This window comes from Pomacea canaliculata, linkage group LG13 (assembly GCF_003073045.1).
Source record: "Pomacea canaliculata isolate SZHN2017 linkage group LG13, ASM307304v1, whole genome shotgun sequence".
NCBI classification, from domain to species: Eukaryota; Metazoa; Mollusca; class Gastropoda; order Architaenioglossa; family Ampullariidae; genus Pomacea; species Pomacea canaliculata.
In genome coordinates this window covers 16,489,485-16,505,554 of record NC_037602.1, presented here as the reverse complement: position 1 = coordinate 16,505,554, position 16,070 = coordinate 16,489,485, and the positions used below count along the sequence as shown (strand labels likewise).

Sequence of the window (16,070 nt, the reverse complement as noted above, 5' to 3'; positions counted from 1 at the left end):
CCGAGAGGGATAAAATGCTTGCGTTAGTTTTTTTTCTGTGCTCCAAATTTTTTTTCAAAATGCCATTCTTGAAATCTTGCTGTCATTTGACTTCAAAATTAGCTCTTCCCTGTGTTTGGTTAGCACACACGCGCCAGGAAGAAATGCGATGAAAACCACAAATTGAGATATTCCGGACCTTTTCGCTTGTTTTGGTTTTAAATACATATACGTGGAGATAATAATCTCTAGTGCGTGAAAAATAAATGTTCTAAAATGTGTGTGTTTGTGTGTGAGAGAGAGAGAAATTGCGTGCAAAGGTCAAGGTTTTTATGCGTCTCATTTTTTTTCTTCCTAGTTGGTAGATTATTGTAAGAATTCCTCCTCCCGTGTTCTTTGATCTGTATGTATTATTTCATTTATTCGTTACTCTCCTGTCTACATGATACTGACTGGCACATCCATTACAAACCGCGTCGCCTAAGCGTTTGACAAATCTTTCCTTTTAATCCATGATGGAGTTCTGCCATTCCCTACTGAAATCTTTCATGGCAAATCGATTCTCTTCCTCTATCTTATATTTACTTATGGGACAATCTTATAAAGTTGTCCCGCCTTTCTCATTACCAGTCTGACAGTCTTTCTGTTCTGTTCGGTATGTTTAGTCTGTTCCTTCCGTCCGTCCGTCCGTCCGTCCGTCCGTCCGTCTGTCTGTCAGTGTGTCGAGTGCATGTCACAAGGCAAAGTTTCAGGAGTTGAAGCAGCTTTCACCTGTTTTATCAACAGCGGCCAGTCCGGGGTCAGAGGTATGTGCTCCACCATCACCCGCGTGTCGTCAACAAACGTCTTGCGGCCGATGGTCAAAGGATTGGGGTCCGACGACTTCCGCCAGATCACCTGCAAGATAAGGAGGCGTGGTTACATTACCGCTAGTTGTCATAATCTGCATTCACTCCAAATGCTCTGCCTCCGTGAAAATATATTTAGTGATACAACATATTGTATACCAACAATGTTATTTGTCACTACAAATGTTCTGCACCAATGAAAATGTTTTGAATTACTTCAAACTGTTTACATACCACTAACAAAATGTTCTATGCCAATGTAGGTCTTTGCACAAAAACAAACAAACCTGAATGTATATATAAGTTTAATTACGAGCATCTTCCCAATCCAAGTATCGTGCACCGGCACTTATTTTCTCTATTTTGCATTTTGCAACATAAGATCCTCTCTCTCTCTTACATGAACATATACGGGCAAATTGTAAATGGAAACATAAAAGAGTCCATATCACAGCAAAATAATGTCGGGAAAATTTGATTTAGATGACATCGAAATTTCCAACTCACAGAAAGGCAAAAATAATATTTATCTCATCTATAATCAAACAATATCTCTCCTCAATAATATAAAATATATTGTTTAATACAATAAAATATTTTATCAGATCCATAAATCAATGCATGACTTATTTATTGCAGTTTCCATCTATCCCGGGATAGACACGCCCAGTCTCACACTGCATATTATCGTCAAAATCGTCTGACGACACTTCCATGAGATCTTTTCTTTATACCTCCAAAATGTCGCCCCTGCTTGCAGCAAGAGACTAGTCAGCACAACCTCGTGCCTTTCGTTCTCCTCCAGCCTGCGAGGGAGGGACAAAAAAAAAAAAAAAGAAATCTCGGAGAGACGGTCTGGGATCGTTGGAGAAGTGTACTCCACAGCTGTTATCGCTCGCGTGCGGTCTGCACTCCTCTGTCCTCGTTCCACGAGCCGCTGATCTTGGCAAGCAACACAACAGCTGTTGCCACGGTTTGGACTACAAAGTTTAATTGCTGTCGTATGAGCTGTCTGCCGCTAACGACTGTGTCCACCCTGCAAATGACTGTGTCCACCCTGCAAATGACTGTGTCCACCCTGCAAATGACTGTGTCCACCCTGCAAATGACTGTGTCCACCCTGCAAAAGACTGTGTCCACCCTGCAAATGACTGTGGCCACCCTGCAAAAGACTGTGTCCACCCTGCAAATAACTGTGTCCACCCCGCAAATGACTGTTGCCACCCCGCAGATAACGGATTGGTTAATTCGGGCATTTGCAACACGTATGTTCAGATCTTTACCCTTGCGAACGATTTCTAACAGGGCTTTGCAGCTTTATTAATTAATAATTAAAAGAACCGTTTCAAGTTTGGCTCAACTCTTCAAACAGTATCCCGTAACAACAACAAAGGGATTCTACGGATCATTGGTGATCGATTCTGCTTCCTGCTTCTTTCCAAGCCTGTTGGTCCAGGGACTACTTGCTATCTCGCGAGCAAACTTTGGTGCAGGACGTTGTCAAAGCAACGACTTTGAAGGAATGTTAATGAATACAGGTAAGGTGAGAAGAAAGCCTTCATGGAATCGTCATTGATTTTATTTTTGTAGACAGGTCACGCAGCCTCAACGAAGGACACTCCAACAGTCTTCTCTATAAATCTTTCTCTTCAGCACCGATGTCTTATCGTCTAGAGTCGCTGTCACGAAAACAAGTTTTGGATAGTTCACCATGGTGTGAACCGATCTTATCTCCGTGTATTTTCCGTCTGATTTTTGCATGAATCTACTCGATTTATTATAATTTGATATATATATATACATTTAGAGAGCCAGCAATCCCCGAATATATATATATAAATCGAAAGAGGAAAAGTTTGCTGTTTATGTACATCTTTTAAATATTAAGTGGACTGTTTTTACTGACCCTAGTCTGTCTCATCAAGTTTTGAGTGAAGACTACTTTTTCCGGATTTAAAGCAGGCGATGACATTAACCCGTTACCTTTCACTAAATGTGTCATCAGGTACCTTTCACAGGTAGAAGACATCATTATCCTTTGTTTTGCTTTCTTGATTTATTTCGCTTAGCCTGTCTTTCTTTCATAGCTGTCTTCCAGCTCCGTGTCAATCTGCTTTACTTTTGACATTGATTGCAATGTTTTCACCTTTTCCATATCAGGAAATCAAAGACAGATATGTAGCAACAGATATGTTCTGTTGTCACACAACAAATAATTTTTTTTCACACCAGAACTGCTGATTATTTTTAGTATTTTGTAATTAAAACAAGTACTAATGTTTATCGCAAAATTAATTAGTGCAGGATAACGCACAAAAGACCTGAAGAAAGTGAGCAAGATTCAAGGCGAGGTACTTGTAATCACATTACATATCACAAAAATGACTAGACATGTAAGATGGTCATAAACATCTTTAAGCACATCGAGAGAGACCCGGAGTTTTTCTTAAAAGATACGTTTTCAATAAGACATTTGAAATTACGCTGAGACTAATAGTTTCCATAAAACGCAGACTGTGTTAATCAAGAGAAGATTGAACGCATAATTTGGCAAAGCTTGGCTTTCCACCCAGCAATTAAGAATTCCCAGCCTACCCCTGCGCTCGATCCTTAAAACGCCGTGACGCATATTTGATGATCATTACCTGTCGACTGAGTTGCTGATTTATACGGATGATGCTTCGCTTCAGCCCTCGTCAGCACTCTTCAATCTCCTTACAGTGATAGGAGTTTTTTTTTTAAAGAAGGTAGAAATTTGCATGACATTGCCGAACCGTATTTTGCATAGTGGTAAGCAGTGATCACGATGGCTGGCAATGACTTTCAGCAATTAAAAAGAAATTAGAAAGGTAGGATGAGGATGCAGGAGGTACATTTTGGTTGAAATGTCTCCTCTCAGTAATTGACAGTCAATAAGTTCATAGACAATTCTCAAGTACCCGGCCCTTGCTCTGCTCTTCAGAATAAAGTCTTGGTGGCGAACGAGAGAAAGCTCAACTGGAATATTAATGGACTACATTACATTCACATTTCGCTTGATTTACGAGAAAACGTCCAGAGAGTGGTAAACCTATTTTTGTAATAAGGAGAAACTGAAGGGTGGGGTATATTTGATTCTAGGTATGGATACGGTCTGGCAGTTAGAACACCCGCGGTCAGTTGCTGTCAGAAACTTGTTATCAGAGAACAAGAAGCTGAGTTGTGTTTTTCACACGTCCATCCAGTCCACAGATTATGGGTACTTCAGTGAAATGATTGGTTCTTGAGATAGTCGCGGACGGAGGGAGTGAAGTTTAGTTCTGATCTCCTATCATTTTTTAGGGTTTTTACGGTTACACAGATTCTATGAGTACGGAAAAAATTAAGTAGGTAACGTGAGGGTGAGAAAGGGCAGAGGAAATTATGAAAGAAGAGAAATGGGTGTGAGAGGAACGGATGTAACGGAAATACCTGATGTTGAAACGCTGTCGAATCTCTCTGGTGTCATCATGCACTCAGAGGAAATAATAATGGTTGCGAAATATTGCAGATGTAACTGGTGAATATTACAAGGGGAAACAAATCGGCGTTCGCAGAAAATGTAGGAATATCACGACACACCTACAGATAGGATGTGGTTAGAAGACAGTGCAGGCAGGTTGTAGCAATGAGCAAGTCACACTTTCTATTCATGAATTGTTTAATTAAAATGAAACCTGCGGTCATCTTACACGATGTTCGCATGCACCAACGGAAACGGTGAAGATTATGCGCGCAGGAATCTTGTGGAAGTGTAGCACAGAGTGGAGTGGGGTAGGCGCAGAGTGACTGCCCCAACTATGATGAAACTTTAGAGACATTCTTCGGAAATTTTTGCGGCAGGAAATATTTTTTAAAGCAGACGTCGAGCGACTGGAGGGTTACAAGAGAAAATGAACTGGCGTGTCTGGTGATGGTGATGTCAGAGCGTGAATGAGGCGCCGAGGGCAGCCAACGTGAAAATGACAGAGTCGACAGCGGGAGGAAATTGGAAAACTGTTGGTAGGAGGCGGGAGGAGAGGCGATGGGAGCGCAGAATATGCTTCCGCGCACGCACACATACACACTATGCATGCCTGTATGCCGAATCACGCTCACAAACTCAGGTGTACAGATTTTTTAGAGAGGAAGCCACACACATGAGAATGAGGAGAGTGCCAGAAAACGGGGGAAAAATAATTGGAGCCAGTGGAGGCACATTTCCCTCCGGCAGCTGGGCATCTCGACGATTTTACCTGTCATCTCACCGCCTTCACAGAGGCCCACGGTTCACCTGGGATCTAAGACTGTCGGCGCTCGCTTTTGATGTGGTATCCTCAAATATTTTGCTTCGTGATAGCTTAATCTCGCACAAGGTGAGCGTCTGCAGCATGGCTTCACCGCACGAGCCTCCACAAGGCCTGGTCACGTGACTGCGATCACGTGCACCTTAGCATGGCGAGCGAGTGTCTCTCAAGATGTTTTTATTGTGTAGTCATGGCTTTAGATATTTGGAAATGCGGCCAATAAAGTATGCCACTCAATGTTGATATGCATTTAACTAGGTGTATTTTGATGTTGATATGGGTCTGTGGCCTTCCAACTTCTTCTTCTTTTTCTTCTTCTTCATCTTCATCATCAACATCAATCATCATCATCATCACACACGGGTGCGTAATAAAACCGTTCCCTAATCTGATGTAAAGACTTTTGTTTCACCAGCAGGATGGACATGATAATCACTGCAGCTAAATGAGCCGTTTAATCCGAATGCAGCAGTGCATCCGACAAACTGTCTGCAGCCTGCAACGATCTGTCATGCCGACAATAACGACCTGCCATTTTGGCTGATACTCGCCCCCATACATTTGAGGTTGTATATGGGGGGAGAGAGATGCGGAGGTGGGGGAGGGGTTGTGGAAGCGGGGAAGGGAGTTAACTGCGACAAAGCTGTTAGGAATTGTTAGCGGACTTGTTAATGCGCCGGTTATCTCACACATCTTTAAATCTGAACAGAAGTGAATCTTGTGGCTATGTTTCAATGTTACGAGATATCGAACTGTTTTTTTTTCTCACTCTCTCTATCTCACGAAGACACACACACACCATGCGCACTCATCTGTACACGGGAACGCATGCACACATACACACAGCTGTCACAAGCCTCCGATAAGGGCAATGTTTTTTCCTCTTTATATCCCTTTGCCCTTTTTTAATTCCTCTACATTTTTTCATGATTTTTTTTTCTCTCTTTTCTGCTTTCTTTTCACTCCTCGACTTCTCTCGCTCTCTATTTCCTTCTCTTTGTAAGCGGAAAACTCTCTTTCTTTATAGAGAAATTTGTAGCCAGGTAAAACTTACAGAGGCAGAAGGGTCGGTGACATGCAGGATGACTTTGTGTCAGACGTGTGGAGGAAGGACGGGGGAGAAAGACAGGATGTGAGAGGTAGGGGTGGCCGCGATGTTTGAGACAGAGAGTTTGGTGAACATGATAAGGCGGTGATGATGACGTCATAGTGGTGTCATGGATAATGACAGGTGGTGTTACGATTGACGGTTGATATTGAGTGACCGGCATGATGACTAAAGAACAGCTACGTGTCTATTGCGACGATTGTAACGATTCTTCCGACGAGAGCCATGGTATGTTGGGCGAGGACTGTACTCACTATTGTTGCCCTTGGCAGAAGATCCTGACTGTGAGGTAATAAGGAGAAAGAAAAAGACGGAGCGCGAGAACTGTGCAGCTCCCTCCTCATCCCAGAAAAACAAAAATGACTAAATTGGAGAGCAAACAGCGATTTCACGAGAGGCTACTTGCTACAAATGAACACAAACCAGCGCCGACATTTCTTTCTCTTTCCAGCTGGTTGGGGGAGAGATTCTAGGACTGCCGACAGTCAGGGGCGGGGCACTGGTTTACTATGCTTTCATTACTTTCTGGCGAACCGAGAACCTAATTTACTGTCGGTTCATGTAAGCAGGTCAGTGAAAACGATTTATCCCAAAACCTGATCATCTTCTTTTCTTTCGTTTTTTGTTCTTTGTTCTACTTTCTTTTCTTCTCTTTTCCTTTCTTTCATTTTTGCCTAAATGCTTCCTTTTTTCTTCCTGTTTTCCATCTTTTCCTCTTAATATCCCTTTTCTTCTTTTTATTCCCGTTATTTCTTTCACTCTGTGTATCAAATTTTGCATTATCCAAACTATAATTAAACAATTTTGCTCTCCTTAATTCTTATTTTTGTCTTCATTTCTCCTTTTCTTAGTTTAGCTTCGCTTTTAACTTTAAGAATTAAATTAATTTAACCTGAAGCATTGCCATCAGGGTGTCCATTCAGAAAAGGCTTTAAAGCTCAAAGAACCTGAGACAATGAGAATCCTTGGCTTGGCCATCCACAAACACATTGTCATAGAAACTCTGAGGAATGGTATTTCTTAGCAAACACCTTTATTGTATCCTCTCCATTTCTCTAAATCCAGTAACTGGAGAAGACATGAGATTGATGAAAGCTCAATTCCTAAGGCAGCGATCCTTTTAGGAAAGTCCATCTACTCGATTTTCTTGAAGGGTCTGTTGTTTACTTTACAACAAAAATAAAGTCCTTCGGAAGATAGAATCACTCCGTTTGTATTTTAAGGGATTGTGTTTCTGTCGTCAGTGGCAGGAACACAGCCAACACCTGTTTCTCGCATTTCATGCGCCGCCATATCAGGCAGGAAGGATAACCCACAACAGATTTTTTTTTTAAATTTCAGCGATCACACAATTTAGATGGTGGTAGCTGGTTCCAGTGTGATGCCGCGGCCCCTCCTTGTCCATGATTGTTTGAGCTTGCTTTTAACCATCTCATTTTCTTTCTTTTTTATCTCTCTCCTTTTCTCTTTCTTTATTTTTTTTTTTCTTTCTTTACTGATATCTATCTGAACTCCTAGTTTTCTGCTTTTTCTTTTCTGAGATCACTTCAGGACCAACAGATGCTTTTTTTAACAATGTCCTGATTCAGCACCAGATATTTTCTTTATATTTCCTTTGTTTTTCTTTTATCACTATCTCACGTGCGTGGGTGTGTGGGTGTGTGTGACGCATGATCTAAAGAAATATAAAAAAATTGGGATGATTTTCGTGATCTTTCACAATTCAACAAAACTCAGTTCATCCTCTTGTCTGGTAGGTTTATCTTGTAAGGCGAAATTCTCAAAGTAGAATTACGAACCTCACTGCATTAACAGGGCATTGGACTGCCAACTGGTTACAACTGTGGCCTCCACACTTTAGTCATGAAGCTTGTCGGTTTGATTCTCATGTGACTCAGCCTCTAAGACCCAGGATACGAGTGGTTCTCTCTCTTAGGATGAGGATAAGGCTGCGAGGACTAACGGGAGTAGACTGTTCCCTTTCAAAAGCTGGCCCTGAGCAAGGGTCTAGCATCTTCATCTCCCCCAACCCTAAGTTCACGGGGCCTTTTCACTATATTCTTTACAAAAGTGAACTATATTAAATAATGTTAATCTATGAAATGTCCAACAAACATGATCACCACACTCAGTTATGGCTCACCAGCAGATCAGATCACGAGGGAGCTGGAAAAACATTGAAGGCTGGACTCGTTTAACACAATTTTCTCTTATTTTTGTGACGGAGATGGACGCACAATTTATTATAATTTATTTATTGTACAATTTATTATCAAGAGACTTGCCTTTTTTGTGCCCAGGTTTTCCAAGGAGCACTCCAGTCGTGCCAGCTCGCCCTCGTGGAAGGTGAAGTTCTGCGGAGTGTTGAGGAACCGCGGTTGTGGAGGCTCAGCCTCGTTCTGAGCTCGACTCACTGCAATCACAACATCGACAGGAAAATTAAACTTGCTTCAGACTTGTGATCTGACAGAAGGGTTGACCCCGACACGTGTTACATGACTCAATGGATTTTCTTTCAGAAGAAACTTGTCTCAGATCTTGTTCTAGATATTATCTTTTTAAACTTGCGCATCTCTCTTTAAGAAAAAAGTGTTTCTTGAAGCATTTTCATTATTAAAGTATTTATATGTACGGTTTTGCTACAAAACTAGAAAATAATCGCTCCTATAAATGTCTCTCACCATCATTCAGTCGTGAACTTAAGCCAAGGCGGTCAGTCCTTTCTGATCTTGAATATTATTCCACTGATATTGCTAGTGCAATTTATTTCCAAACAGGAAAATCCTTTCACATTTAATTAAAGAATCCTAAAGTATTAATTATTTGAAGGAGATAGACTATTGAACTCTGACATACCAAGCGAAATAATATTACGATCAACTAATGTCAACGAGAGATTCACTCATGCGATGAATGACAGACTGATGAACGTGGCCATCGTGAAAATATTTTGTTGGAACTATATTCAACCTCAGCAATTTCTCTCCAAGCTTTACAGATGCCTTTGATGATTGAAGGCTGAAGATGTCGACTTAAATACATCACGTGATGTCGAGACATGCGTGAAAGGGACGCACACACCCACAGGCGGTCTCTGACCGACAACCATCATCCGACACCGGACAACTGAACGCCAGTGGCGCCCTCAGTCTGTTCTGGGAGACTGTTCATCAAAACCTCAGGATGCCTATCGTCGCTAGAGATGATCCTCTAGAGATCGATTACAGGACAACGAGCACTCACCCGCTTTGTTAATTGTCACGGTTCAATTAAAAATATGTTTCGCTTCCGTTAGTAAATGTTGTAAGGGGTTGGCGACTAGACAGACAGGCAGACAAATAGGCATGGTCAATGAAAACATGGTATAGACACATTCCATTAAAATATTCTGCTAGTCAAAAAAATGGTAGGGACATTGACGAAAACTGGCGCCAAGTATTTTCTTGCTGTCTTTACTTGTAATCTGTCGCCGCCTTAAGAATTTAGTGTTTTTGCCTCTTGATAGTCCAGTTTTAGGTGTTTGCTAAACGTGTTTTGACTGTTGAGAAACGAATTTGGAGAGTTTAAATAAACTGTTGATAAACGAGTTCAGGAGTTTAGTAAACGAGTGTTTCTGCTGATAAACGAGTGTTAAGAGTAAAGTAGATTTACTCTGACCTTTGACAAACGAGTTTTAAGAGTTAGTAAATCTTTTGGACGTTGATAAACGAGTTTTGAGTGTTTAGGAAACATTTGTGTGAGGTACGGTTGCCATGATCGTAGGACACCAGGAACCTATACTTGAAACAATCGAAGGACATAAGCTGGTTTGGTTTGGTCATGTGACCCGGCACGACACCTTGTCGAAGACTGTCCTTCAAAGTACCTTGGAGAGTGGTCAACGCCGCGATAGTCAGAGAAAAAAAAATGATTTACAGATGTTAGAAATGGATTGGTCATCCTGAACAGGACCTGGTGACTAACTCAGAAAATAAGATGGAATAGTGAGCCACGTCAAATGGTCATGTGCTCGACCGGTACTACTCAAGGGATGACTGACAGATGAATGACTGAAACATGTTTCGGCTGTTAGTAAACACTTTTTAGGATGTTTCACGAAACGTGTTTTCGGAGAACAATGGCGCACAGAAAAAAAAAGAATCACACAAAGCAGGAAAGACACTGAAGGATCCAAACGTGGCTTACTAGCAAGTTTCATCGGTACCAATCCCGGGGTCAATCATGCATGAACTCTCCCTAACCCTCGAGGTCTTATCCCCATTCATCTGCTCTCGTTGCCTTTCTCCATCGCCTGACTGCCTGCCAGGACTTTTCAATTAATTTAATTCATTTACCTCCTACTCACCCTCCCCAACAACATGATGCACGATCTCCCTCTCTCCCTCACCCCACCTCTCCCCTCCATTCAAGTCCGATCTTGCATCTGTTGGTACCAGAGGCGGCGATGCTACAGGCCCCTTCTCTCTCCCTCCCCCGTGTTAAAGACGTCCTCCCTCCCTACACACCAGCGCGTGCCGTGTGGAGATAAGGTGCGCGCGATGAAATATCGCATGATGCTGAAAGGCGAGACACCATACAATGTCGGACACCACCTGATTGATTCCGTGTTTCACACACCACAGATTAATCCACGTCTCCAATCTCTGCTCTTGCATAATTTTTGTCTACGGTAGAAGACTTCCGGAAATGAACCAGGGATTCTGGTCATCACTCAAAAGACCTGCATGAACAAGCTTTCTTTCTTTCTTTCTTTCTTTCTTTCTTTCTTTCTTTCTTTTCTTTTCTTTCTTTTCTTTCTGTTCCGTTCTGTTCTTTCTTTCTTTCTTTCTTTCTTTCTTTCTTTCTTTCTTTTTTCTTTCTTTCTTTCTTTTTTTTTTTCTTTTTTTTTATTTTATTTGTTTTCTTCTCATTTCTCCTTTTTCCGACTGTTTTCACTGGATCAAATCTTTGATGTTTCAAAACTTTTACGCTGTGAATTTAATCGAACTGTGTGTTCAATTTTTTCTGGAATGCTTTCAATATTAAACTCATGTCATTTCTATTAAAATAAAATAACATAAATGAATTTACATGGAGTTGATCTGTCACGACCATCCTTTTCCCTCCTGGCATGAACCCAAGATGTTTTTCCCTAGATGACATAAAAAGAATATTTGCTTGCCTGTAGAATATCCACCCATAAAATACACAACAATACACCAGGAAAAGGAAGACACCGAAAAATGCGAATACAAAAGAGGGCTTGGAGGGAGTGACAGAAATATCGCAGATTGTGGAGTACGAAAGGTCGATTGGCAGAAGGAAAGAAAAGGAGAGGTCTGAGGAGAAATCTTTCTGTCTGTTGGGACAAACGATCTCAACATCACGCTTTTCTTTGCTTTGTCTTTCGGTGTGTGCCACCTGATCAGCCATTTCTTTACTTTGGCAAAACTGTTTCTATAATTCGCAGACTGTGATATTTGCATTCAGAGAAATGACACGTTTTACATTTCACTTTCGCGAATCAAAAAAACAGTTGCAGCTTTTTTTGTGGGGAATATCAATAGGCGTGCAGACAAGAAAACATCGTGTGCTTCCTCCAGCGCCCAGAAGATGGATTAAACTTTTTGTTAAAGTGTCATTAGATGTCCAGACGAGATAAAATAAAATCGTGCAAATAAACAAGAAAGACCTATGACTCACCGTGCCCTCTCTTCTCAAAAGTCAGACTACACAAATAATCTTTTTAAACCTTTTACCTGATTATAATCAAGTTACTGTAGATAAAGAAGCGATGAAAAAGTTATCCTTCACCGCCAACAAGTATTTATATCAGTCGTGTAAAGTGACAAGTAAGCCAGAAAGTTAGAAATTTCTGATGACAAATACAGTTTTAATGTAAATGAAAGCAAACAAAGCCATGGAACGCACGTGCTAAATAAACAATAAATAAATAGTTACATTTTCTAATAATAGACTGTAAATTCCAACTTCTGACATTTCTGAGTATGTATGAAGTTTTTTTTTTACTTATGAATTATTTTCTATTAATCTTTGATTATTTTCTTATTTATTTATTGATCGCTTGCGTCCCCCTGTGAAAGATATTTGGCCTTTACATCTAAACCAGCGAATTAGCAGAGTAGTCTTCGCCACTAAAGAAATTATCTCCCTTTCCTAGCAGTAAAAGCGCTGATTGTCACAGCATGGAAACATTTTATTATGATGCCCTTAGCATCCCATGAGACTCCAACAAAGTCCCTTAAAATAAAAGAAAAAACAGTCCACCTGACAAAAATCTGTTGACCTAGAGTTTTTTTTTTTTTCTGTTGATTATTAATAAACATTAACAAACTCAGTAATGAGACCTATGAAAACGATATTAAAATATTTTTTTTCAAGGCCTTAGTGCTAGTGAAAAGAAGAGAGTGTGAACTTTGCGCACTTTCTAGAGCAACCCTTGACCTCCAAGGACGATCGCTCGCTTCCGCCAAAACCTTCAAGATCCTCCTTCTCTCCCCCGCCTCCCAAATGACGGAGTTCCGGTCGGACCCCCAGGCTAATAAAATGGGGCAGATGATCGTCAGCCACATCCCATTCATACGACTACACGACCTTCCCGAAACCTCGTCAGGTTGACAGGAAAAGTGTTCTCCAGTTATTTTCTAGGGTCGGGGAGAGCAAAAACAGGGAGATAAGCGAGAGAGAAAGAGAGAAAGAAAAACTCAGATGAGGGAAACGCCGACTAACCGTCGATATTGTCATCAACATCAGGAAATAAGACAAGAGATAACGGCTGTGATGCCAGTTTAGCCGCACTGATCACGTGACGTCGGTGGAACAGACAGAAAGTAATGTAGCGAGGAAAATTTATAGACTGGTGTACACTGTAATACCCTTATTCATTTTTTTTTGTTACCTGCTTCCTTCATCTTCATTCACTCTTGTTCCTGCCATTTTCCCTCATTCTCAGATATTTGCCCGGTTATTCAACTCCGCAACGAACAGATCCATAACAAACGAAATTTTTTAACAGCCCGCAAAGAAAAAAAAAAAACTAAACAACTTCCAGCGATAGTTTCATGATGGGAAGTAGGTAAAGGCCAAAGGGTGAAAGGGCAAAGGGTGACGTAGCCGAGGACGGGACCTATTATTTCAACAGGAGCCGCTAATTCCCTAAGCGCGCCCGCAGATTCCCTCCCTGCACTCTCCAACAAGCTGCACGTGCACCGCGGGGGAGTGTCGGGAGTGTTAGCAAGACCAAGACACCCTAGTCTACCCGCTTAATCAGCGGTACAAATCCAGGCCAGTACAGGGTGGGGAAGCGGAGGTGGAGGCGAGGATTGTTGAGGTGGAGCGCTTCGTGCTGCATGCTGGGAATGCACAGAGATAGCAAACAACTGTTTTCTTGTGTGGCGGGTAGTCAGCACTGACAACACAGGTCCACCCCTACTTACCCCGTACACAAATCCCAAAGCCATTTGGTGACCTCGGGGGAAAGGTTTACCTTTACAGAGGCCAGAGATGCTGATGAGAAGTATTTATTAAGTAATTATTTTATCGTTAAATCAATGACCAATGAATATAAACTATATTTACAAACTTTATCAAAACACCAACGAAATGTTCTCTGAAGAAGAGAAGAAAACAGATAACGTAAAAAAATCGATAAAAATGAGGATATCACTACGATGATGAAACAGCATCGCCATTTTTATCATCTTCCCAGGACGCACACTCAATACAATACAGTAACCAACTTTATTTGTCCCAATGGGCAATTTGAGTGGGAGGTGTGTTCTGTCTTTTAAAAAATAATAAAAAAAAAAAATAAAAAATCATGTGAGCTTCTGTGAGCACAATGTCACCGAAATATGTCTGTCCACATTGGAAACGTGTGGCCAGACATTTCACTGACGACTCATCGGTATTTGCAGCAGGCAGACGATCACATCGAGGCTGCAGACCAACCCCACCCTCACTGCTGTCATCCAAACAAGGATGTCACGAGAACCCACGGAAGCAGAAGCGGAAGGAACTAAGAAAACGTTCTCTCCCATTCCTTCCACCAGATGGCAGTTTGATCACTGTCGTATTCTAAGCACAGAGACTCTAGCTCAAATCAGGTTCATTCTCCTCAGCTTTTAATTTTATTTCTATTTTTGTTTTCTGCAATCTTTTTCTCTTATCTTTTCAAGATCCTTTTTTTTTTCATTTTGTGTTTCTTGCTTTGCTGCTGTTGTCGAGGGAGCACTTCCTGGCTTGTCGATGGCTTGAACCATTCCTGTTGCGCCAATCCCTTTTTGCCTTGATGTCACTATAGTTTTTAACCACCTGCTTGGGAAAAGAAAACGCAAAAAGTCTTTTTATTTTGCCTTTATATGGTGCAATTAACTTTCTCCTATGCTCAAACCCTTACCGCAAACGCTAATCCTAATCAAAAGCCTATTCACTACCCTTGAACTTCGCTTCCCTGTGCTAACGAACCGAAAAGACCCGCAAGCAAACGAAGAACAAATAATCGAACGATAAACACAAGGAAATGATAAATTAAAGCAAAATGAGAATAGAAAACAAACACACACACACACTTCAACTGGGATAAGAAGTAAAATATTCAATAAAATAGACTTCCCCACCCTGGCTGACACAGGTCTCGCTACAGTAGCCTCACAGAAACAGACCAAGAGAGAGTTTAATTGTTTGATTGGATAATTATCGGCACATCGTCCAAACCGGGGGAAGGAAAAACCACTGAATTGAGGTTCACTTGCCTGCGGTCCCGCTCCCTCGCCACCCTGGATAGCACTTCCGGTGTGACCTCTTTCTTGCTGACACACACACAATAATATTATTCTCTCTTTCATTCCGTTTTCAGACGTTTCTCTGCGGTAAGTCAGCCTCTTGTGTGTTGTCGGTGCTGCTGTCTCAAGCCAAGTGAATCTTCCCGAGACAACACCGGTAGCTGCCCGTGCATAAGGAAGATGCACTTTCACTATAACACTGGGACCCAGCTTCCGGTAGAGCCCCACACTATGGAGATGGCTCCTTATGATAGCTCCAGTATTCGCTGTTTATGACAAACACCATCTCATGGAAATGTGGGCCTAAACATCATTTCACGGAAATGTGGGCCCACAAATATCATCGGAGATGTGGGCATAACAACATCATCAGATGGAAGAAAGACGTTCCAAACAGTTATCATGGCTGTACATGAGACATTTACACTATCATTACTCTAACCAATGAGAAATGTTAGGCTGTATGTTAGTTACACGTATCCGTGTACAATCGTGACGTCACAGTTTTACTTTCTGTATGTGGTGAGATTTGTATGTGAGTGTATCGAGAACAGGAGCGATCTGTAGAAATCGTACAACCACCTCAGTCCAAGTCAATGATACATTTTTTTTCAAAACGTTTTAATAGACTTGGGGCCAGTTGCACATTTATGATTTAAAACACTTTTAAAGTTTAATCTGTTTAGATAACCAGTTATATAAAAACAATGTTACAACACAATATTTGAACTTTTTAAATTAAAAAACATGGTTTTTGAAAAAAAGATGTTTCTAAATTTGCTTCTTTAGAGTAATTTTAAGTTTTAAAATCATGTTGTGCACCTAGTTCCAGATGTCAACGTTTGAAACATAAACCTACTTTGGAACGGGTTGACCACAGTGTACCAACCTATTCAAAGAAAGTCCGGCGCCCTCGTTCCCATCAAACCGCTAGACGATAGCCAAAAGGTTAGCAGGCAGCAGACTGCTAAAATATTTCAAAACTTTAAGGGTATAGCCCGTACTGAGCACCCTTTCCGAAAAAAAAAAATAATCTAGGCGTAAGATT

General features: G+C 41.3%; 1 protein-coding gene across 4 annotated transcripts in view; it reads right to left on the bottom strand.

Annotated features, from left to right (window-relative positions):
- Positions 1-16,070, bottom strand: part of LOC112554052 (neural cell adhesion molecule 2-like) — a 108,849-nt gene that overhangs the window by 16,419 nt on the left and 76,360 nt on the right. For all 4 annotated transcript variants that reach the window (XM_025221632.1, XM_025221635.1, XM_025221634.1 and 1 more), the window contains exons 3-4: positions 8,525-8,652; positions 751-876 (exon numbers count right to left, since the gene is read on the bottom strand). In XM_025221632.1, coding sequence (XP_025077417.1) covers positions 751-876; positions 8,525-8,652 — 254 coding nt within the window. The remainder of the gene's footprint in view (positions 1-750; positions 877-8,524; positions 8,653-16,070) is intronic.